The 21,897-nt window shown below is 58.2% G+C and overlaps 10 protein-coding genes across 10 annotated transcripts; 3 read left to right on the top strand and 7 right to left on the bottom strand.

Annotated features, from left to right (window-relative positions):
* Positions 1–529: 529 nt before the first annotated feature.
* BXZ73DRAFT_97548 (uncharacterized protein) lies at positions 530–1,803 on the bottom strand (the record flags this gene model as incomplete). The annotated part of the gene is made up of 4 exons (XM_048027402.1): positions 530–653; positions 700–793; positions 898–1,305; positions 1,713–1,803. 4 exons carry the CDS (start codon positions 1,801–1,803, stop codon positions 530–532), a joined length of 717 nt encoding a protein of 238 aa, XP_047882333.1.
* Positions 1,804–2,341: 538 nt separating this feature from the next.
* BXZ73DRAFT_97547 (uncharacterized protein) lies at positions 2,342–3,528 on the bottom strand (the record flags this gene model as incomplete). The annotated part of the gene is made up of 3 exons (XM_048027401.1): positions 2,342–2,958; positions 3,007–3,391; positions 3,451–3,528. The coding sequence occupies 3 exons, from the start codon at positions 3,526–3,528 to the stop codon at positions 2,342–2,344; spliced, it is 1,080 nt and encodes a 359-aa protein (XP_047882332.1).
* An 851-nt stretch (positions 3,529–4,379) lies between these two features.
* Positions 4,380–7,356, top strand: BXZ73DRAFT_97546 (uncharacterized protein; the record flags this gene model as incomplete). The annotated part of the gene is made up of 17 exons (XM_048027400.1): positions 4,380–4,574; positions 4,625–4,735; positions 4,786–4,863; positions 4,919–5,150; positions 5,202–5,230; positions 5,285–5,428; positions 5,497–5,574; positions 5,637–5,864; positions 5,921–6,065; positions 6,115–6,255; positions 6,309–6,449; positions 6,631–6,723; positions 6,781–6,807; positions 6,867–6,894; positions 6,955–6,974; positions 7,036–7,220; positions 7,342–7,356. The coding sequence occupies 17 exons, from the start codon at positions 4,380–4,382 to the stop codon at positions 7,354–7,356; spliced, it is 1,890 nt and encodes a 629-aa protein (XP_047882331.1).
* A 669-nt stretch (positions 7,357–8,025) lies between these two features.
* On the bottom strand, positions 8,026–10,224 carry BXZ73DRAFT_40715 (sodium:inorganic phosphate symporter; the record flags this gene model as incomplete). The annotated part of the gene is made up of 11 exons (XM_048018631.1): positions 8,026–8,465; positions 8,521–8,670; positions 8,723–8,938; positions 8,968–9,111; positions 9,162–9,311; positions 9,363–9,510; positions 9,560–9,669; positions 9,720–9,846; positions 9,903–10,034; positions 10,082–10,101; positions 10,152–10,224. The coding sequence occupies 11 exons, from the start codon at positions 10,222–10,224 to the stop codon at positions 8,026–8,028; spliced, it is 1,710 nt and encodes a 569-aa protein (XP_047882330.1).
* Positions 10,225–10,945: 721 nt separating this feature from the next.
* BXZ73DRAFT_40537 (uncharacterized protein) lies at positions 10,946–11,511 on the bottom strand (the record flags this gene model as incomplete). Its single annotated transcript, XM_048018596.1, has 3 exons — positions 10,946–11,071; positions 11,125–11,146; positions 11,204–11,511. Coding segments are annotated over 3 exons (456 nt in total), but the record flags the coding sequence as incomplete, so codon positions are not given.
* A 477-nt stretch (positions 11,512–11,988) lies between these two features.
* BXZ73DRAFT_40294 (DNA photolyase, FAD-binding/Cryptochrome) lies at positions 11,989–14,233 on the bottom strand (the record flags this gene model as incomplete). The annotated part of the gene is made up of 10 exons (XM_048018543.1): positions 11,989–12,107; positions 12,164–12,227; positions 12,283–12,411; positions 12,467–12,732; positions 12,789–12,913; positions 12,966–13,132; positions 13,180–13,413; positions 13,465–13,731; positions 13,783–13,940; positions 13,990–14,233. 10 exons carry the CDS (start codon positions 14,231–14,233, stop codon positions 11,989–11,991), a joined length of 1,773 nt encoding a protein of 590 aa, XP_047882328.1.
* A 376-nt stretch (positions 14,234–14,609) lies between these two features.
* On the bottom strand, positions 14,610–15,503 carry BXZ73DRAFT_97543 (GTPase inhibitor; the record flags this gene model as incomplete). The annotated part of the gene is made up of 5 exons (XM_048027399.1): positions 14,610–14,731; positions 14,781–14,857; positions 14,906–15,115; positions 15,172–15,258; positions 15,331–15,503. 5 exons carry the CDS (start codon positions 15,501–15,503, stop codon positions 14,610–14,612), a joined length of 669 nt encoding a protein of 222 aa, XP_047882327.1.
* A 207-nt stretch (positions 15,504–15,710) lies between these two features.
* BXZ73DRAFT_40518 (pelota) lies at positions 15,711–17,381 on the top strand (the record flags this gene model as incomplete). Its single annotated transcript, XM_048018592.1, has 9 exons — positions 15,711–15,749; positions 15,803–15,868; positions 15,925–16,303; positions 16,357–16,463; positions 16,513–16,761; positions 16,810–16,865; positions 16,912–17,028; positions 17,084–17,190; positions 17,242–17,381. 9 exons carry the CDS (start codon positions 15,711–15,713, stop codon positions 17,379–17,381), a joined length of 1,260 nt encoding a protein of 419 aa, XP_047882326.1.
* Positions 17,382–17,484: 103 nt separating this feature from the next.
* On the bottom strand, positions 17,485–18,436 carry BXZ73DRAFT_87816 (Orotidine 5'-phosphate decarboxylase; the record flags this gene model as incomplete). Its single annotated transcript, XM_048024728.1, has 3 exons — positions 17,485–18,029; positions 18,087–18,198; positions 18,251–18,436. 3 exons carry the CDS (start codon positions 18,434–18,436, stop codon positions 17,485–17,487), a joined length of 843 nt encoding a protein of 280 aa, XP_047882325.1.
* A 446-nt stretch (positions 18,437–18,882) lies between these two features.
* On the top strand, positions 18,883–21,751 carry BXZ73DRAFT_87815 (tRNA pseudouridine synthase D; the record flags this gene model as incomplete). Its single annotated transcript, XM_048024727.1, has 9 exons — positions 18,883–18,968; positions 19,027–19,642; positions 19,709–19,916; positions 19,969–20,329; positions 20,389–20,468; positions 20,520–20,794; positions 20,855–21,047; positions 21,122–21,350; positions 21,403–21,751. The coding sequence occupies 9 exons, from the start codon at positions 18,883–18,885 to the stop codon at positions 21,749–21,751; spliced, it is 2,397 nt and encodes a 798-aa protein (XP_047882324.1).
* Positions 21,752–21,897: the final 146 nt, after the last annotated feature.

The following is a 21,897-nucleotide window of genomic DNA, read 5'->3' as shown; positions in this document are numbered from 1 at the left end:
CCGAGTAGCACATGCCTCATGCGGGAACACGGAGGTTCTGCGGCGCGCGGCGGTAATTTCTGCGCTTTTGTGTGTTCGCAGAGTCAGTACAGCACGCATCCATTCATGCTTTCAGATACGCACTAGTGAGCGGTCCGCGCGTACGTCCAAGTACTCGAGGAAGTAATGGAAGGGGCACTGTGGTTCTTCGAAGTATGAGGCACCGAGGACTAGGACCCTCGGGCGGCGTGTCGTGGTTCGGTGGTTCGGTGGCCGTCGCAGGACGACGTGTGTGTTCGGGCGGAGGCGAGGCAGACTGTCGCTACCGCGAAAGTCGGGGTTCTGTCACGACCCCTTCGCAGTCGAAAGAACGACACCGTCGCCGCGCTCGCTCCGATGTCCGTCGGAGGTGCCGCCGCGTAGCTTCGCGAGAGTAACGCTGGACCGGCGACTGTGCAAGCAGCTGAAGCTGAAGGGTGCGCTGCGGGCGGGTCGCCCTGCGCGACCTTGTGCGGGTTCGTGGTCGAGTGGGATCGTTTGCGGCCGACTTCTACCCGACCTCGACCGACTCGACGCCGAGTGGTCCGTCGATGACGTCGCGGTCCGGGGCCCGCATAGCAGATGCAGATTCGAACCGGGACCGGTGCCCGTACGTGTGGTGGCAGCGAAGGGGCCTGAGATCGAGAGCAAACTGTCAGCGGACACCCCACCAAGACTTACATAACTGTCGCGACCAACCCGGCCTCCTCGTTCGCCGCGAGAAACCCCGGCTCGAACCCCGCCAGTGCGACCGCGATGACGAACGCCCATATCACTGAAACCGAACCGAATGTCAACCATCACTCGGGACTTCCTGGCAGCAACCGCTTTCACTCACGTTGTGCACGTGCACGACCCCACCCCGGCCTGGGAACCCACAGTTCACCGCGGACGGGGGAGCCCCCGTCCCCGTGCCGGTCGTCTCCACGAGCGGCCGGCCTGCGTCGGTGCGCTCGCGCCCAAGTCGTCCCTCGCGCGGGGAGGTGGGGTGCCGATGCCAGGGCCAGGTGCCGCGCGACGTGATGCGCCGTGGTCGCCCAGTCCGGGTGTCTCGTTGCGTTGCACCCGCCGGCCGGCGCATCGAGTCGCCGAGGAAGAGGAGGACGACGCTGACGCCGAGGTGGTCCGCGACTCCGCGGACGTGCGCTAGGTAGATCCCAGGAGGGCCGTTGGCGACGCGGCGGGCGCGCTCGGAGACCGTGCGCTTGCGAGCGGGCGGCCCGCCCTCAACGGCGCGGAGGGGCGCGGGGTCGCCGGCAGGCGCGGCCAGGGTCGGGTCCGTTGGCCCTTGGGTGTTTTGCAACGGCGGTGCCGGTGAGGGTCGGAGGCGCCGTCCACGGGTCCGGAATTAATCATCGGAGAGTTTGGAGCTCGGCCGATGAGCACGGACGGGCTGATGGTTGGTGTTTTGTCGCTGGAGGAGGTCAGAGCGAGGTTCTCCAAAATTAAAGCGCAGTGTTGCCTTCGACACAGCCTGCGGGGCATATGTAGATCCTTCGGCCGTCTCAATTGAAGGCTATTGCCCGAAGCGGCGTCGCGATGTCAGAGAAGCGTGCGTCCGGCGTCGACTCGTCAACGCTGCAGGGTCAAGAGCTCGTGGGTCGTCTCTGTGTATTCAATCAACAGAGCGTCATTATTTAGTATGTTCCTGGTTCAATGCTAGAGCCTAGTGATGCCTGATAGGGCTGACGCACCACTCCAGCCGCGATACTTGGGCAAAAACCCGTGCCGGCACGCCGGAAATATCGGTGTCTTGACGGTGGGATCAGCAGAACGGAGCGCCATGACAATGAAGCCAAATTACGAGGAGATGGGTGTTCGGCGCGGTGACGGCCGTGGAAAGAGGACGCGGAGGCGGGCTATTGTTGCCGACCTCAATGGCAACGTACATCGGACTGGAAGACTACAGAGACTGAGAGGGTATGTGTGAAAAGTATCTATGGTCCTAGGCTATGCAGGTCGGTCCTGGATATGCTACAGAGGGCGAGCAGGCTGAATCGATACCTTATAGAGAGAGAGACCATTGGAGTACACAAGACGTTGAAAATAGCGGAACGAAGGCCCAGCCGACGACCGAACATACAATCGACGGTAAGTTAGTTATATGATGCGTCCATAGAATAGATACAACTCAAGGATACGATTCGGCAGAGCATTACGACGATAAGAGGGCAACATAGTATGAATACACTGGTGGACAATACAAATAAGTCGAACATCCACGCGCGCAGTGTGACGAAACAAGACCGCACCCGAATGTACTACAGAACACGGGCGTGCGTCCGTCGCGCATGCCACCGTCCGTGTCCGCCATCCAAGTCCGTTAGAGTCCCATCCGCGCCGCCAGCGACTGGTCGCGGTCTCCGAGCTCGATGTTATTCGGGTTCAGGGACGGGTCCTTGCCGTTCCGCTGGCCTCCTCGCCGGCGACGCCGCGACGACCGCTCGTGGTCGTGGTCGCGATCCTTCTCGCGCTCTCTGTCCCGGTTCCGGGTATGCTCCCTGTCCCGATCCCGGTCCTTCTCGCGGTCCCTGTCCCGGTGGGGCGGACGGTCGCGTTCGCGCGCGGGCGAGCGGGGACGCGACGAGCGGCTGTCGTCGTCGACGTCCATGCCGCCACCGACGCCCGCGCCGTTCCCTTCGCCGGTGCTCACCTTGCGGTCCATCGAGACGCGCGAGTCGCGCGAGCCGCCGCGGGGCACGGTCGCGTTCGCGGCGGAGAGGTGCGGCTTGGTCGGGATCGGGAGCGGCGGGGAGGGCCCGGTGGGCGACTTCTGCATGTCGGAGAGCCGCGGCTTTTTGTGCGCGCGGGGCCCGGTAGGCGGTAGCTTCCCGCTGCCGTTCGCGGACGGGGCGGGTGGGGCCCCGAGGCGCCGGGGAGGGCACGACTTGACGCCCTTGGGCGTGGAGGAGCGCGTCCTGGGACTTGTCGACCTCGGTGCTGCGGGGGCGTGAGCGAGTGCGGGAGGGGCGGGGACGGGGCACGCACGATAGGGATGCGATGACTTGGTGGGATTCTGGGGCGAGCCGGCAGCTTGAACGTCGTACTTGGTGGGCGATACGGGGAGCGACGCACCTCTCAAGGCCCCCTCGAGCTTCTGAACGACACGCCTGAGGACACGGACGTCCTCCTTCAACCTCCCCGTTTCTCCGGTCTTGAGAAGCTCGTATAGCTCGTCGTTCTCTTCTTGCAAAATCTTGGCCCTCTGGATGAGGGCGGTGGTGACGGAGCCGGATGCTGCGGCGGGTGTATGTGGTCGTTGGTTGAGGTGGGGGAGGAGGACGGACATGAGTGCTGGAGGAATAGTGATGGGCTCTGTGGCGGAGGGGGGCGGCTGGTTGGTGAGGAATTGGCGGAGATGCGTGACCTCATCCTGCACGCGTCGAGATGTGAATGGGGCGTATCGGTAGGGGCGGGAGGGGAAGGACGTACGGTGAGCTCGGCCACCTGCGCGTCACGCTGGCGCAGGAGGGTCTCGAGCTCGAGCTCTCTTGGCGTCGGGAGGTCCATGAGGGGAGAGAGACGGGCGGCTGGACGACCGTCCGAGAGGATGTGGAGAAGGAGCAAAGACCCCGCCTGGAACCTCCCCGCGACTGGCGCCAACCACGTGGCCGTGGCATGAACGCGGACCGAACCGCGACTTGGCTCAACATGTCGCTCTCGACTCGCCAGTTCGTGATCGCTGGCTGCGCACCCTCTGCAACCAGTTCCGTGTTCACTCTTGTGTTCACCCACGGCGCCAGACAAACAGCGTTGGCCAACACTGCCACCCGCGGCGGAGTCAAGGTCGATGATCGGTCGACAACACGACTGTCCTGCTTTCATCCATCATTCTGCAGAGGCGACGCTACGTGATCGTCCTGGGGGCGGCGGGTTCGGCAGCCACATGCGTCAGAGGAGTTCTCGACGGCAGGCACAGCTCCAGTGAACCCTCGTCTCGAGCCAAGTTCTCACCTCCGACGACGGCAAACGGGGACAATCAGCCGACAAGGATCCTCAGCCCTCTCCCATGCCTCCTCTGCGGCCCCGTGGACGTCGCGCACCTGCTCAATATTCAATATCAATCACGCTCGCCAGATCGCCCGTTCCCGGGCCACGCGCCTACCCAGGCTCTCGCCCTGCTTCCTCTTCTTCCTCCTTCGCTTGCGTCACATTGCGTGCCACATGACCGGTGTTCAGCGTGCTCGCAGCTCGAGAAACGGTGAACCTGAGCCCATCGCAGGGCAGCCGCACGAGGTTGCACGTTGTCGCTGCTCCGTCTTGATCCACCGCAGGCGCCCTGACACCGTCGCATCGTCCCCCTCCCAACGGTATATAACCCGCCGCGCTCCACCGTGCCGTCTCATCCCCCCCGCGCGAACATGCGCCCCTTCTCTCGTCTCGCCGCCTGGGCCTCCCTCCTCGCGCCCGTCCTGGGCGCGGTGACCTGGGACGCGACCCCCTTCAACCCCGCGTCCGTCCCGCTCGCGGTCCGGACCCCGTACCTCTCCGCCTGGCTCGCTCAAGGTTCCGGCACTGCTCTGAACGACAACTGGCCTCAGTTCTGGACCGGCAGCGTAAGTCCTCCCTATGTCCGCCCGGTGCCCGTCCTCATTCTGCGTTGCAGATTCTCGGCTGGGCAGGCTTCATCAAGGTGGACGGTACTGCCTACTCCTGGATGGGTGCTCCCTCCGTCCCGGGCGCGTCCTTCAACAAGGCGACCCAGAAGAGCCTCAAGGTTCGTGACGAGCGCAGAGCCGCGCGCCGATGGCTGAACACCGTCCGCAGTTCACGTCCACCCAGAGCATCTTCGTGATGTCTGCCGGGCCCGTCGACCTCACCGTCACCTTCCTCAGCCCGGTCGAGGTGACCCTTCCGCCCCCGAGGATGCCGTTCGCGATGCTCATGACGTCACCTGCAGCCCGACGACCTTCCCACGCAGTCGATTCCCTTTTCTTACGTCGCGCTCTCCGCCGCCGCCAACGACGGCGGCTCGCACTCCGTCCAGGTCTACGCCGACATCAGCGCAGAGTGGGTCACCGGCGACAACAGCCGCACCGCCAACTGGACGATCACCACCGGCCCCATCCTCACCCACCAGGTCCAGCTCGCGTCCCAGACCGTGTACACCGAGTCCAACGACCACACCCAATGTGAGAGCACTGTTACGGAGCATTTTGCTCTTGCTCACACCCCCTGTGCAGATGGGTCCGCATACCACTCCACCCCGAACGTATGTCGCTTCGAGTCATGCCCCTACTCTCCCAACTAAGGTCATCGCCCATAGACCCAAGGCGCGACCTGGCAGTCTGGTGAGGACACCGTCGTCCGCGCCCAGTTCATCAACAACGGCAAGCTCGCCAACTCCGCCGACACCCAGTTCCGTGCTGTCTCCGACCGCTGGCCCGTCTTCGCCTTCGCCCATACCTCGGTACCGTGTCCGGCCCGACCTCGCCCACGCTCTATACCGTCGGAAACGTGCGCGAACCCGCGATCCAGTACATCACGCCCAACAACGGCCGGCAGGACCGCAGCCTGCTCTTCTGGACCAATTCTCTTCCGTCGCTAATGTGGTATGTGCGCGCCACGTGTATGTACATCGAACCCCCGGGAGCGGATGCTGATGAGAGCGGACGCAGATCTCGTCGTTCATCAAGGACTACTCGAACGCGCTCTCTCGCGCCAACGCGTTCGACGCGAAGGTCGCCGCCGATGCCAACAAGATCTCCTCTGACTACGCGGACATCGTCGCGCTCTCCATCCGTCAGACCCTCGGCGCCTGCGAAATCACCATCTCTAAGAACGCCGACGGCTCGTTCAACACTAACGACATCACCACTTTCATGAAGGAGATCTCCAGTGATGGCGTAAGTGCTCATGCACAACCCTCCCACGCTCGTGATCACTGACACTGGCCAATCAGAACACGAACACTGTGGACGTTATCTTCCCCTCGTGGCCCCTGTTCCTGTACACCAACCCGGAGATCGGCAAGCAGTTGCTCCTTCCTCTCTTCCAGTACCAGGCGAGCGGCCAGTACCCCAACCCATGGGCGGTCCACGACATCGGTACGTCTTGGCGACTACTTCAGGCTCGACTGTTTTGACAGCATTTCAGGTGCTCACTACCCCATGGCCATTGGTCACAACGACGGGCAGGATGAAGCGATGCAAGTCGAGGAGTCCGGCAACATGCTAATCATGACCCTCAGCTACATCCAGAAGACCAACGACACCTCCCTCGTCACCTCCTTCGTCAGTCTCGCCTCCACCATCGTCCCCCAGACGCTTACTTTGTCCACAATTCCACAGAAAGCCTCCTCGACCAGTGGACGCAGTTCCTGATCGAGGACGCGCTCATCCCCGCCGAGCAGCTCAGCACGGACGACTTCGCGGGCACGCTCGCCAACCAGACCAACCTCGCCATCAAGGGATCATCGGCATCAAGGCCATGTCCGAGATCGAGCGCATCGCGGGAGACACCGCCAAGGCGGACAACTACAGCGCGATCGCGGCCTCGTACGTCTCGCAGTGGCAGGAGCTCGCGCTCTCGACCGACGGCCAACATTGACCCTCGCCGTCCGTCGTTTCTCTCTTTTGGTTCGGTCGCGCAGGCTCACCTTGTGACGCGCAGTACAACAACGAGGACTCGTGGGGCCTCGCTACAACCTGTACGCCGACAAGCTCCTCGGCACCAACATCTTCCCCCAGTCGATCTACGAGCTCCGTAAGTGCATCTCTGCCCGCCTCATCCGGAGGCAACGAGACTGAGCCGCATCCGCAGAGACTGCCTGGTACAGCAGCCACGCCAGTGCGTCCCCATCCCCATTCCGACGCCATCTCACCCTGACAGACCTCCGACCCCCGCAGACGCATTCGGCGTGCCCCTCGACACCCGGTGAGCGCCGTCCACCCCTCGCGCCCCGCGTGCCGCACGCTGACCCGACCCGCCCCACAGCCACACGTACACCAAGTCCGGTAAGCCCCCTCCCCGGCCCCTCGTGCGCGCGACCGGCCGCTGACGGACCGCGGACCGCAGACTGGGAGATCTGGACGTCGGCGCTCGTGACGTCGACGGAGGTGCGGGACATGCTCATCAGCTCCGTGCGCAAGTACGCCGCGGACGGCTCGAGCTCGCAGCCGCTCGGGGACTGGTACGAGACCACGAACGGCGCCGTCGAGGGCTTCCGCGCGCGGCCCGTCGTCGGCGGCCACCTTGCCCATGTGAGTGGTTTTTTTTTTCAAAGGTTTCCCCTCTTTCTCTTTTCCTTTCGAGAGGGGGAGAGGGGAGGGTTGGTGCGAAGCGCGGTTGCTGACTGATTGCGCGGCTTCCCCATCCGTATAGCTCGCTCTGCAGTGAAGGTCCTCACTGGGGAAACCGGGAATCGGGCAGGTTGGTTCGCGACTCCGGTTTTGAGTCCGCAGGGTTACCAGCGTTCGCTGGGACCGGGCAGTTATGCCGGGTCCCAGAACGTCAAATACCGATTAGGGACGAACCTGCTGTGTCTTTAACACTTGGATGGAAACATACGTTTTGCCTATGTCGTGCATTGTCCAGTGCGACCAACTCTGAGGCTCCTTCGATTGCAATCCTATGACATTGTTCGTTTCGGCGCCAGGTTCGGCTTCTCGTCCTTACCGGGGCGGCTTGCGCCACATACTGCGGGCTCTTCTGAGTAGAGTACGAGGGATAAGATAGTATGAACGACGAGAGAAGAGGTAGGTCGAAGAATATAGAAGCAGAAAAGGCTGAGATAATACGCTTCTACACCCGCCAACATGAATCACATTACAGCACACGAACTTCTAACAACAGTGCCTGGTCGCGCCCGAACTGTTGCCGTTTTTATATGCATGGATAACCTACACGCGTAGAAGCCATTAGGCATGGCAAGGTTCCACCTCAAACATATCACAGTTCTAGCAAAACCAGGATGCCGACGGCAAGAATATAATTAGATGACGTAGTTTATACAGCGAACATATACGAAGGACACATCACGGAGAAACCCAACAGCCCGGAGACCCTTCAGAAGTGAGGGGCGTTGAGGAGGATGCCCATGGTGCAGCCAGCAAGGACGCCGACGACCGGGACCGTGATCACCCATCCGAGCACGATCCACCCGAGCTGCTTCCAGTTGAACGACCGCCAGTCGCCGTTGCACATCGCGACGCCGAGCGTCGCGCCGGTGATGCACATCGTCGTCGACACCGGGATCCCGTACTGCGACGCGAGCAGGACGGTGATCGCGGCGCCGAGCTCCATGCTGTAGCCGCGCGAGGGCGAGTGCAGGGTGAGCTTGTTGCCGAGGACGGCCATGATGTTGTAGCCGTAGGTCGCGAGGCCGAGGACAAGCAAGGCCGCGCCGGCGACGAGGATCCAGACGGGCGTGTCGGTGTTCTTGCCCGCGGGCTGGCCGGAGCTCCAGATGGCGTAGATGGCGGAGTAGGGTCCGACGGCGTTGCCCACTGCACATATCTATCGTGAACAGAAGTACGCAAGGTGAGGTAAAAAAAAGCCTACGATCATTGGCGCCGTGTGCGAAGGACGCGGTGCAGGCGGTCACGACTTGGATGAAGGAGTAGAGATGCTCAGTCTTGTTGTCGTACTGAACAGCGTGCTTGTGGATCTCTGCGAGCGAGTTGTCGCGATCCTGCATCGCATGCACATCGACTATACGCAGGGTCAACACCGGATATCTCCTCCTGCATAGAACATGACTCACCAAGCACTCCGCGGGTGAGAGCCCACCGCATCCAAGGGAGAGACTTATGCCGGGCGATAATCCACAAGTTTCCAGGAAGATACCATGGACCTTCAAGAGGGTGCAACTCAATGTTAGCAAGAGCCGACGGTTCGGGGGCAACCGGCTTGTGGGGCTCCTCGATGTCGCTCTGCGAGCCCTTCTCATTGTCTGTGTCATCAAGCGATGAGAAACAACCTCATTGGTCATGTGTGTTCTCTTCTTACCTGAGCCTGCGTCGGCTGTCGTCGGCTCGTCCTTCCTGACACGGTAATCAGGAACGGCCGAACGGGCGCCCGGATCCAAGGCATCGGCAGGAGCCTCACGCCGCCACAGGAGTGGGCCCAAGAAGAAGTGGTAGAAGCGGAGCGCTTCGCAAAATTCAACAAAGCAATCGACTTTAGCATGAGATAGCACGTACTGTAATCGTTCCGAACAGTCTTGCAGTAGACGTATGGCAGCCAGAACAGCACGGATAGCACAGCGACTACTGCGCCTGTCCCAACGATTGCGGCAGCGAGCGTGGTGCCGGGCAAGTCGTCTAGGTTCAGCGTTGGAGACCCCTTGTAAACTTGGAGACCATCAGAAGTTGGTGTTGTAAGTAGTAGGAGTTTGTGCTTACTAATAACCATGGTCATGACCGTAGCCACCGTGAAGAAGAAGATCGGGGAGCCGAAGAATGCGGCGCGAAGAGAGTTCTTGCGAACCAGGACGCCATACTTCGTGATCAGATAGACCACAGAGGCGAAGCCAGCGGAGATGGCCGGAGCCTCCGCGGGTATTAGCACACTTGCCGGCAGAAGACCATAGTGCGCTCACAATGATAAATCCGGCAAAGATAGTTGCCAATCCTTTCCCGTCATTCCACCCCCATTGCACAGCATCGGCGCCGCCAATAGCAACACCGACACCGGCGATAGCAGATACAACTGAATTTGAAGTAAGCACATCAGTCACAACGGTAGTAAAAGGGACATACTAGAATAAGTTGTGGAGACTGGCCAACCGTACCGCGTACAAACCATGAGCCATGACGCAGAGCAAGTGATCGCAACCGTGAAAGCCAAGAGCTGCACCCCGGCATTCCCTTGGAAGACACCAAGTCCCTGGAGAGTATCCATCAACGTTTGCAATTCACGAAGCCAGATGTTCATACACGTACAATAATGCTGTTTTTGATCGTGCCAGACACACGAGCACCTACGAGAACACCGCCGAGGAACTCCATGACTGCCGCAGCCAGTGAGGCTTGCAGCAAAGTCAAGGATCGGGATCCTACCGACGTAGCGAACGACTGGCAGGGAATGAGCGTCAATCCCCGACTCTAGTATAAAGGCTTACATTCGCAACATCGTTCGCGCCTAGAGATTGTTTCAGCGTCACGATGGCGAGTGAGGACAGAAAGACTCACCGATATTGTACGCATCAAGGGCAGCGAAGATGGTGCCGAAGGCAAACAGGTAGTCCCACTGGTGTAGGGCCATCTTCGAGGCGGAGAGGAAGTCGCGCGCACTCTAGATTCCACCTTCGACCACGAATAGATATACAAGTCGGGGGGACGAACGTTCGTCGTTGGATGGCTGTGCAATCATCTTACTAGAGTTCGCATGCTCCGTACTCCTGGACCCGTCTTGGACGCCTGGACCTTTGTGTATCGTTCCTTGCCTTAGTTGCCGTCGAGCCGTCGGCCTGCTAGACCGCTAGTCAAACAGGTCTGCTTTTTGGACCCCCATGGTCATCCATACCGCGAAAACAATGCGAAAGGAGTCCTTTGCGCTCACCAGAGACTGCAACATATGTGCCTGATAAGTCGGAGCCGCCGGCCGCCAAGATGGCTGAGATTTACTTGGAACTTGGGTGGATCATCTGGGCTTTCAAACTTCAGCTGGGCAGGAACTTGTGGAGTTGAGGAGACCATAGCATCAGCCAACGTGTGACCTTATCAAGACTCTGCCAAGCTCCCAGAATGCCGCGTCTGGGTCTGTCTGGATTCACTTATCTGGAGAGTACCTGGGGAATTCTTAGGGAGACGGTAGATCAAATCGCGAGAATGTGCTTTACATACTGCTACATACAGATCTGCGAGGCGTGTCGAGGTCAGTGATAGTAAGAAGACAGTCATCCAAGCATAAGCACATACGATACTCGATCCGGCAGCGCTTATGACTTCCGAGAGACACCTTCCTATCCCATTCACAAGGGCAATCACTCATTGAAGAACTCCAGCGGGGTGTCGCGATTATGAACGGCGCGCCAAGTCGTAGGATGTCCATCCGCATCGCGGTTACCTTCATCCGTCCACAGCGAGTGGAACACGACATCGTCCTGCCCCTACGATCCACCGTATCAACACACGTAACAACGACATCAGATCGGTGGTATACCCTGTTAGGCGGGTCATGGATCCTACGCAGCACAGGTCAAACCAAGACATCGCGCTTGGAGCTGTAGTAACAGACGTACCTGGCATGAATGTACCCCTCTCCCTCGCTATCGTTGATTGCAGGAAGCTTTATCTTCCCTAGGATGATAGTGCCATAGGAGACAATGGCGCTGCGGATCTCTACAAGGTCCGAGCGGATGCTGAAGGCGACGAGATCGTCGTTGGGCACGCCGTGGGCGCGAGACCACATTTTGGGCTCATGCTTGTCCCAGTCATGGCGCGACTTGAGAATTTCAGACTTGATCTTGGGTTCCAAGATCTCGAACGCCTCAAAGGCTTTCTCCGTGGGCGAGTGGGGAGCGTTCAGCTCCACGATCTCGTTGGTGGCTGCGAAGAAGAGGTGGATGTTGCTGGGAAATTTGACAGAAAAATGGGCCAACAGCACTCACCCATAACTACCAGATCGAGTATGAGATGATGTGGGGAGGGTTTCGATGAATGGGGAGGCGAGGAGCTGAGGGAGATAGGTGAGATAGAGATGGGGCTGTGGCTGACTTCCGCGCGGCGCGCGCGCTGGCGCACGGGATATGATGACGTAGCTACTACAACTTGAGGCTGCCTCCAGATCTGTCTGTGGTCGGCCCCCGGCCAACTCTACGTTCCGGTCAGCCAACGCTGCCCCCTTTAGAATCGTCGTGAATTTCCACAACGGCCTTGCTGCACTAACAAAAACGTTTGACATATTTCTAGTACTATTTGTCTAAGCTACCAATTCTACCGGCGAAAGTCCGGATGTCTACGTTGCACGCCCAAGATCTCAAGGAGGCACAAACGCATATCATTGAGCATGCTTGAATCGGCCGGCTCACTTCGACCCGATGTCCTTGTAACGACGGAGAGCACGCTGTCGTGCCTCATGATGGTCAACCAACGGTCGCGGGTACCCCAGCTTGTCAGCCACTCCCGATGAAGGGTTATGGATGTCTGTGCAATCACGAACTCAGGCTGGTTTTGAAAATTCTCTGTGAAGCTGTTCGTACCTGCTCCCGACAACTTGGCCAGTTCCGGTACAAACGCACGGATGTACAGCCCTCTTGGATCTGTCTGCCATGTTAAGTCATCAGTATTGGAGCCCGAATTTCATCCAATCTCAACACACCTTCTGGCTCTGCGTGTAAGGATTGAAGATGCGGAAGTAAGGCGCGGGATCAACGCCGGTACTTGCGCTCCACTGCCAGCCACCGTTGTTCGAAGCGAGGTCGCCGTCGATCAGCGTCTCCATGAAAAACTGCCAGCCTCTCGTCAGCCACACTCTAGCCTCGCCTCACCTAACACCAGCTCACCTTCTCGCCCAGCCGCCAGTCGATCATTAAGTCCTTCGTGAGGTACATCGCTGCGATCATTCTCCCTCGATTGTGCATCCAGCCCATTTCGCGCGCCTGCCGCATGGAGGCGTCGACGATGGGGACCCCAGTGCGGCCCTCCTTCCACGCCTGAAGGTGGTCCTCGTTCGTTTCCCACTGCACATTGGCGTACTTCTCTTGGAATGGCCGACCCATAGACACGCGCGGGAAGAGCGCCAAAACATGCGTGTAGAAGTCGCGCCAAGCTGCAGAAGACGGATATTCAGTGGGTGACCGCTGAATATGAGGCTGAGCGACGCACCTATCTCCTGGATCCACCGTCCGACTCCCGTGTCCCTGCTGGCGTCGACCTTCTTTGTGCCGCAGATCTTCAAAGCATCGCGGATGCATGCGCGCGCGGATATTACGCCGGCGGCAAGGTACGGACTACATTAAAATGGATACCCGTTCAGGACGTAGTGTATGAAACCATGCTCACCTCATACGACTCGTCGAGTCGGCGTCCAATCGGTCTCTGTCGTCTTTGTACTTTCCCAGGCGACTCTGCTTCCCTGGATCTTTTACTTCTTTTGCTTCACCTTCTAATGGATTAACTGCCCCAAGCTTGGAAGCGTGAGATGCAGACTTCAAAAACTGGTGGAGCATCTGTGGAATGGTGAGTACTGCAGTGCAGGAGTTCCGCGCAATCATACCTGATGCGCCGCTTCTTCTCCTGCATGCCAGTACTTCGACATTTTCTCTTTGTCCTCAGGGTCCAGCGCAAAGCCTTCTATACTGTCAGGTACCTCGACGTCGAACAATTTGGAGAAGGTTGGATGGGAGCGAACGGACTTGTCGTTCGAGGATGGCGCTTCGGCCTCAGAGATGTGATTGTCCTGCGCCTGGTCCAAAATCGGTTTCCACACACGAAGGAAGGGAGAGTAGACCTGATATGCTATGAGAACGGGTTCGACGTGATGAAAACGGCTGAAGCTCACAGTGTATCCTCTGCCATCCTTGGTCTTAACATCTCCAGGCGCGACAACACATTTGTCGTGAACGAATTCGCAAGCGATCTTGCCCTCCTTGTTGGCGACCTGGAGAAGCGCAAGATCGCGTCGGAGCTCGTCCACTTCGTACTCCATGTTCGCGAATACGCGCGTCGCCTTCCACTTCCTAAACAGGTCATGGAGGAACGCTGGGATTTCCTTTCGGGGACTGTGCGTAACAGTGCACAGGGGGATGTCCAGCTTCGCGAGCTCGGCCTGCAACCGCAGATTGGATGATGGAACTTGGTATGAAAGAATGGAACATACCCTTATGATTTTGAGGTTTCGTAGAGTGAAGTCGATTCTCCGTGGACTGCGATCGTGCGCCACATAGTCCTGGGGACTAAAAACAAACAGAGCTATGAGCGGCACGCCTTCAAGTTGGGCTTGCTGTGAAGCCTGAGAGAGAGCTCTGTTGTCCCTGACTGTTGCAAAATTAGCATAGTGCGTCACTCGATGTCGCAGAAGACGCACTCCTCAAGTCCTCCATTCGCATCCAATACACAACGCACTCTCCTTTTGACGCTTTCTTCGGGGCGTTGCGGAGGGCGAGGAGAAGCTGTTGCATGGGCGGAGACGCGTCGGCCTTGGCCGCGTCATTGACCGTCGCGATCTTGTTGGGGAGGAATTTGAGGTCCGAGCGCGTTTTCTTCGCCACAGCGCCCCTCATAGATGCCGTGGGAGATGATGTAGACAAGCTCCTAGTGCGCTTAGCCATGTTCACGACTGTGTTTACGGTGATATGAAGTATGGCGAGAAGATGGGAGGAGGAGGGAGAGGGAGAAAGAGACGGGGAAGCGAAGCATGTCGAGGTCTTGTACGGCCACTTTGGGCGATGGAGATGGCGGGTGCCGAGGTGCGTCAGAGGCTGTCAGAGACGCGATTGAGCCGTGTTCATCGACGTCATGTGACCGCACGCCATCGTGCTGAGCACAGAGCGGCGGGCAGGACCCACAGGAACCAGCGAGTCCCAGTCACCCTATTGGCACGTCGGCGTCACATCTGACAGCAAAAGAGTCGTAAGGAGAACGTAATGTATTCCAGACTGGCAACGACAGCACGAGAGCATACGGAAACAGATAACAGTACGGCGTTCAATCGTCCAGATCGAAGTCGGAGTCCTCGTCTTGCTGCCCGCTGCGTATGCGTTGCCGCGCTGCTGGCTTCACACTGTACGTGACCGAGGGCGCGGCCGAATCGCCCTTTTGAACGACGCCTAGAACAGCGATCAGTCAAAGGGGGACCAAGGAGCGGCATGAGCGTACCGCTGTCGAGCAGTTTCCACTCCAAAGTAGCAGTCTCGAATTGGTCCGAGTTTCCAAGATCCTCGAAGCCGATGATCCTGCACAGCGTCAGCCATCGGTATCATCCATGGTGTGGAGATCCATACCTGTCTTTGGACACTCCGTCCATGAACGACATGACACACGGCAGAACCTTGATCCCCATTCGCTCTACGAGCCAGGGAACGTTCTCGACAAAAACACGGATGAATAGGGTGTTGAAATACTTGGGTGCGAGATTTGCAAGATGCTTGTCCATGATCTCGCACCGTTTGAATTTGTGGTGGAAGAAGTGGACGACACAGCGCGGCTTGTTGCTGAGCGAAAACGAATTCAACCTGTGATGCAATCACCACGCATAAAGGTAACTCACGCGGTAAGCCTGATCACTTCCTTCTCATCGGTGACCTCCCTGTACTGCCCGAATCCGTCGCTCTTCATTTGCTGAAGGTGTTCCATCCTATGTGAGCACGCAATGGACATGGAATCAGCACAGAAAGAGGAGCGCACCATAAGGATGAGGGTACGTTACTCTCGCTTTAGCTGGTCCATCCCATGCTCGCGAAACGCTGCGCTCGAGTCGTTTTCAATCTCGGCCTCGAGCTCGGCGAAGATGTCATCGTCGTCCAGCTCCATTGTCGCGCTCGTGCTGGGTTCATTGAAACGCCTGGCGAGAGACGCGACCTTGGCATCGTTTGCAGACATCGTAGAAAATATGACAGAAGTGTGAGAAGAGAGGGCGACGAATGAGGCCTGAGGACGACAGGGAGCAACTTGCGGGGTCTGAGCGCTGAGCAGAGTCGAGACAGGCGATCTCGATCGACACCTTGGAAGGTTCTTCCCACACTCGGGGAATGATGCAATCGTGGCTCGGGGCGTGCGCATGGCCAGTACCTCTCCGTTCACACCACGATGAAGCTCTCCGGTAAGCATATAGAGAAAGACAGGTCTGTAAGTATCCGGATTCACAACATTGGACGCAGTAATGGCTCACGCAGTCTCAGGGCTATGTCAGAGTCACACCTGATGACGACGAGGATATGTGGCATCTGTACAATCTCATTCATGTGGTACGTTCACCCGTCGGTGCTTTCCTGTACCTGTACGCTGATGTCCTGCTCGATAGGGCGACCGCGTTCGATCTAGTGGCGTTCGTCGGATTCAGAACCAGTCCGCCACGGGCTCGGTCACGTCGAAACGCATTTGGGTGACGCTTACGCTCATCGTCACGAAAGTCCTTTGGATGCCTTCCACCGCGTCCGGGGCTGCAGACCCAAAAGCCAAGTCTAATAACACCGGCGCTGTCGTTGAAGTAGCGGGACGGGTTGTAGATGAGAGTGAATATGTGACGCTTGGGGCACACCACACCTTCGCTTTGCAGGTCCACTTGTTCGTGAAGATTGAGAAGGAAGCCGGCGGCTGGGACAAAATTGCTCTCGGCCGTGTAGACGAAAGCTGCGTGCCAGGAAAGGGCGCAGAGGTCGCTGCGATCATTTGCGGGGAAGGTGAGCGTTGCGGTCGCGCAATCTCACTCCGTCTGACCCCGAATGTGCCGTAGGGTCTGCAATTTTCTGTCTATTATCAGAGCACATGACTGTGGTTCTACAAAGATTAGAGGTTCATATCCCCAGGAAGCTCTCGTCGCAATCTTCGGCCCACGAAAAGGTATGTAGGATTCCTCAGCGGCGACTGCAGCTTGACAGCTCTTGAACAGGGACTGGGCCGTTTCTACCAAAGCCTTTTCGCCTCGTTTCTCCGTCACATCCCGTTCTCGAATCCTACCCTTCGAGCTATCGTGATCGCGTCGCCGGGATGGGTCAGAGACAGCGTGTTCGACTATATCATGGAGGAAGCTAGTCGCACGTCGAACAAGGAACTGCTTTCTGCACGCAACAAGTTTATCAAAGTTCATGTCAACAGTCCACATGTTCACAGTCTTGTGGAAGCGCTGAAGAGTCCTACGGTAACGGCGCCTTCTGACACATGTCCCTGGGCTAATGCGCCTGCCCAGATCGCAACCCAACTGAAAGAAACGAAGTTCGCTCGCGAAGGCATCATGCTCGACAAGTGCGTGCGCCTTATCGGGATGTCGGATCTTACTAAAACGTCATAGATTCTTCAAAATGCTCGCCACGGACGAGATGCGGGCATGGTATGGTCCTGACCATGTTATCCTCGCTGCCGACCGTGGAGCCATCGGAACACTGCTCATCTCGGACGAACTATTCCGGTAAGGAGCGACTGAATGCACTTCGATTTCCTCAGTGCCAATCGCCTCACTCCAGATCTGATGATGCCACTGTCCGCAAGAGATTCGTGAAGGCTGTAGAGAGCGTGCAGGGCAAAGGCGGAGAAGCACTCATCTTCTCCAGTATGCACGAGTCTGGTCAACGTGAGTCGAAGCAGTGCTATGTAAATGAGATGCATGCTAATAGTCTCTTAGAACTCAATCAGCTCAGCGGGATCGCAGCCATCTTGACATACCCACTCGATATAGAAGTCGTGGAGGCCGAAGAGAAGGAAGCCAGGGAAGAAGAAGAGCGAAGGATAGCGGAACGGAAAGCAGAATTGGGCGAGGACTGACCCGGATTCGCATGTAATATCAACCTGGAATTCCCCTGTTGTAGCGGTAGGTTATTTGCGCGTGCTATCTCTTGTACTTCACAATTTGTTCAGTCACTGTTTCCTACTCTGATATCCCGACCCGCTCCTGGTACGCCTTCCATCCTTCAGCACGATAGCGTTCCGCCTGGGCTCGTACCGCTTCTGCGTTCGCGCCGTTGTCCTTCCCGTACACGCCCCGGCCGACGATGATCACATCGCAGCCGTCCTGGAGCACGACCTCCCTGGGAGTCCGGTACTGCTGTCCCATCCCATCGCCCTTGACGTCCAGCCCCACCCCCGGCGTCAAGATCAGGAAATCCTCATCCTGAGACATAGCTTCGCCTTCACGGAGGCCGAGCCCGTCCATGCGCCGCTGCGCAATGAAGCCAATGACGAACTCGCGGTTTGCGCGAGCCATACGCACGGCTTCGTCGGTGTAGGTGCCGACCGCCAGGCTGCCTTTGGTGCTCATCTCGGCGAGGAGCAGGAGACCGCGTTGAAGCGGGAGACCGACAGAGGCCAGACCGGAGATGATGGAGGGTCCCGGGACGGGATGCGCGTTGGTGATGTGCGACCAGGAAGCGATCTTGTAAACGCCCGAGGAGTACTGGAGCGCGACAGTGTTTCCTAGGTAGCAGAGTGAGCACCATGTCTATGAAATCCACAGGCTAAGTTATCGCGAACCAATATCAGCGAACTTCCTGTCCTCGAAGATCTGGAAGTCATGCTTCACGCTGAGTTCCTTCAGCGACTCGATGAGGCCAGCATCGAAGTCCTCGATGACGTCAACATGAGTCTACCTGTACAGTGAGACGTTGAACCACAAGATGGTCTGCCGACATACCAACCTTTACGAGACATATGTAGGGACCAACAGTGTCGATGATCCTCAAGAAGTCCGCCTTCTTCGTCACGTCCACACTGACACAGAGATTGGTACGCTTGCGCTCAATGGTCTCGAGGAGCGCCCTCGCCGCGGCGTTTGTATGCTTTTCGGCGCGCTGACCGTATGTCTGTCTTGTTGCTGAAGCCATGGGTCTGTGGATTGAGTTAGATAGCCTCTGAATTATTGGGCCAGCCTTGGTGTCTAGAAGAGCAAAAGATAAGATAAGATGGAGATCTGCAGGACCCGAACGGGATCTCGTCCCGGGCCTCCATCAGAACCCTCTCAGCTCACTTCCGGCATTCACTTCCACTCCCTCCATAATCCCCCATGTCGTCCTCGCCCAAGGTCCGTTCTCGCGACGAGCTCGAAGACGCCCAAGACGTTCCGAGTGCCAAAAGGACCAGGCTCGACGAACCAACAGGGACGGACGATGTAGTCATGGCCGACGCCCGGGAGGTCGCCGTGGTGAGCGTGGCCGAGCTGGAGGAACAGGACGATATGATCATGGACGAGCCTCAAGGACCAGAAAGCCTCCTTCCCCCCAGCCACAAGCTTCTCAATGCTCCCCCGCCTGTCTTCGGCCCAGACGGCGCGATGCAACAAGTCATGGAGACCGACGTGGGGATTTCAGAGTACGTCGGGTTCGACGTGCCGAAGATAGAGGGCATCATCAAACAGAGGTGCGTTGAGGAGTTGGATGCATCCTTTCGAGAAATTCAGACTCCGCTATGCGCGTAGGTTCACGGATTTTTTGGTGTTCGAGGTGGACCTGGACAGCCAGGTGATCCACCTGAAGTCCCTCGACATGCCCACGTCCTCCAAAAAGGGCGCGGAGAATACCTCCTCCGACCCCACAGCGGATGCTGCCCTTCCCCCGGCAGAGAAGTCAGAGGCGACAGAGGAGGGCCCGTCGGACGCGGCCGAAGATGCATCCTCAAAGGCCCTTCCAGCGGCCTCTGCAGATGCTCCTGCGGTTGACTCTGCACCAAAGGAAGAAGAGACCTCGTCTGCGAACCAGGGTCCGTGGCCCGAGCGGTTCACCGAGTCACTCAAACCATTCTTGTCCGAAAACGCCATCGCCAAGGTCAAGCAGATGTTCCTTGAGGGCCCCGAGCCGCCCTTCGTCAGCGACGGCGGCTGGGGCGGACGGCAAGCCAAGAAGGTTGACGAAGATGCGCCAGAGGCGTCGGCATCGGCACCGCCGGAGCCCCCAGCGCAAGAAGAAGCGGACACACGTGGGAAGGGGAAACGAGGACGCGGAGGTAGAGGCGGCCGTGGAGGCCGTGGAGGCCGAGGGGGAGGGCGCGGAGGCCGTCCTGGGGCGCGCGAAGACCACCGCAAGGTCTTGTCTGATGTCTGTGTCGCTACGTCCAAATATATTTCTTTTGGCCGTAATTTCTAACGCCCTGCGGTATCGCAGCCCATTGCATCGAAGGAGAAGCGCACCGGGCTGCACAAGATTGTGCGGGAGCTGTTTGGAGGCAAGCTGGACACGGAGACGGATACGACCGCAGAACCTTCAGACGATGGCTCGTGCATCGCTATCAAGTGGTCAAAAAGCGGAGGCCGGGGTGGTCGAGGAGGTGGTCGAGGGGGAAGGCCCGAAGGACGCGGTGATGGAGGTGGTGGTATGTCCCGCTCGCTACGACTTGCCGTCAAGTGGCTGACATGGCTGAAAAGGTCGCGGTGAGAGGGGAAGCTACCCGTCATACATACACTTCACCTTGCAGAAAACAAACCGTGATACTCAAGATGCTTTGGCACACCTGTCGAGGACGCTGCACTGCAATGTCAAAGATCTTTCTGTCGCTGGCACGAAGGACAAACGCGGGGTCACCGTGCAGCGCGTATCACTCCGAAGGGGAAACAAAACGGTGGAAGACATATACAAGATGGCCAACAGTCTAAATGGTCGCCGAACCATGGAGGAGGTTCTCAAGGAGCGCGGCGAACGCGGTATCCGCGTCACTGACTTCAACTACCGGAAGGCCAGTCTAGAGTTAGGTATGCTGAAGGGCAATGGATTTGTTATCACTCTCCGGTAGTTATCAGTTCTCGGCACGGCTCTTCGTATGATATCTAACCAGTCCCCTTCAATAGGAACGTTCGTGCGGACTCGATGGATACCATAGACCGTGCCATGAGGACCATCAAGGAGAAAGGCTTCATCAACTATTACGGTTAGCGTCACTGTATGTGTATGTGTGACTTGCTGACAATACACCTTGCAGGTATGCAGCGGTTTGGTACCGCTTGCATCCCCACACACTCTATCGGGCTAGCTCTGCTTAAGGGTGACTGGCAAAAGGCCGTCAGTCTGATCCTCCGGACACGACCTGGAGAACACCCGGAGGTCGCTGAGGCCCGTAACGCATGGCTTGTCGACGGGGATCTGGACAGGGCTCTAGAGCTCATGCCCCGGCGCGTTGTAGCCGAACGCTGCATCCTGGAAAGCTATAAGAAACAGCACGGTGAGACTCGTAATGCCATGGGAGCACTTTCCACCGTGAGATGATTCCAGCTGCACCTTGTATTTATTTACACCTTACACTAACGATTTTTGCAGATCCCTCGCAATCTGAGGCTCATGTATGTGCACGCCTACCAATCCTACGTCTGGAATGCCATCGTCTCCGAGCGTATCCGCATACACGGCCCTGACAAGCCTGCGGTCGGTGACCTGGTCTTCGACGAGTCTTCGCCCTCCAAGGCGGAAGACGGTGGAGAGGACGCCGAGGTTGTGGCCGAGGGAGAGGAAAGTAGCCAATGAAGAGGACGGTATGGGGTAGCCTCACTGCCACACTCGAGGCCGTGGTTAACGGACTCTTTTTAGCCAACGAAGGGAACGGGGGGAGATCTGGGAAACGGTCGAGGAAGCCTTGGCAGCCACCGAAAGTGAAAACCTTAGAAGAAGCTGATCTGGACAAGTACTCGATATTCGACGTGATCATGCCGCTGCCTGGCAAGGACGTCGATTTCCCCGGAGGTGCACTTGGAGAACGCTATCGGGAATTCCTTCGTCTAGATGGTCTTGACCCCAACAACTTCGTGCGCAAGCAGAAGTGAGTGCCTGTCCCGCATACCATCCTCAGAGCGCCAAGCTGATATTTGCAGGGAATACACGCTTGGGGGCTCATACCGGAAGATCATGCACCTTCCCAAGGAGCTGTCGTGGACTGTGATGCGCTACACGGATCCGGACGTGCCCCTTGCACAGTCGGACGAAGACAAGTTGCTTGGAATGTCCCCGCCAGCGACGGAGGAGGATGGGAAGTTCCTGGCACTGCAAATAAACCTGCAGCTGGGGACTGCTGCGTATGCAACGATGGCCCTGCGGGAGGTGACGAAAACAGAGACGAGCTCACACTACCAGTCGACTCTGACGCAGGCGTCAGAGGACCAAAAGTATCGCACGGGCGACGGCGGTGAGGGCGACGGCTCCGGGACAGCTCAGGGACGGTGACGGGCGTGAGGAAGAGGTGTACGTGGAGGTCCGGAGATGCGATGGCCGTGCAACCTGTAACTCGTATGTACACCGCCGTGTGTGTCCCAGGCTCCAATGGCAGACGTGCGGTGTGGGAGAACAGAGCTGGGAGGTGTGAGAGACTG

Source organism: Epithele typhae, assembly GCF_022376455.1.
Source record: "Epithele typhae strain CBS 203.58 chromosome Unknown BXZ73scaffold_4, whole genome shotgun sequence".
In the NCBI taxonomy this organism is placed as follows: domain Eukaryota; kingdom Fungi; phylum Basidiomycota; class Agaricomycetes; order Polyporales; family Epitheliaceae; genus Epithele; species Epithele typhae.
This window is presented reverse-complemented; position numbering and strand designations above follow the sequence as displayed.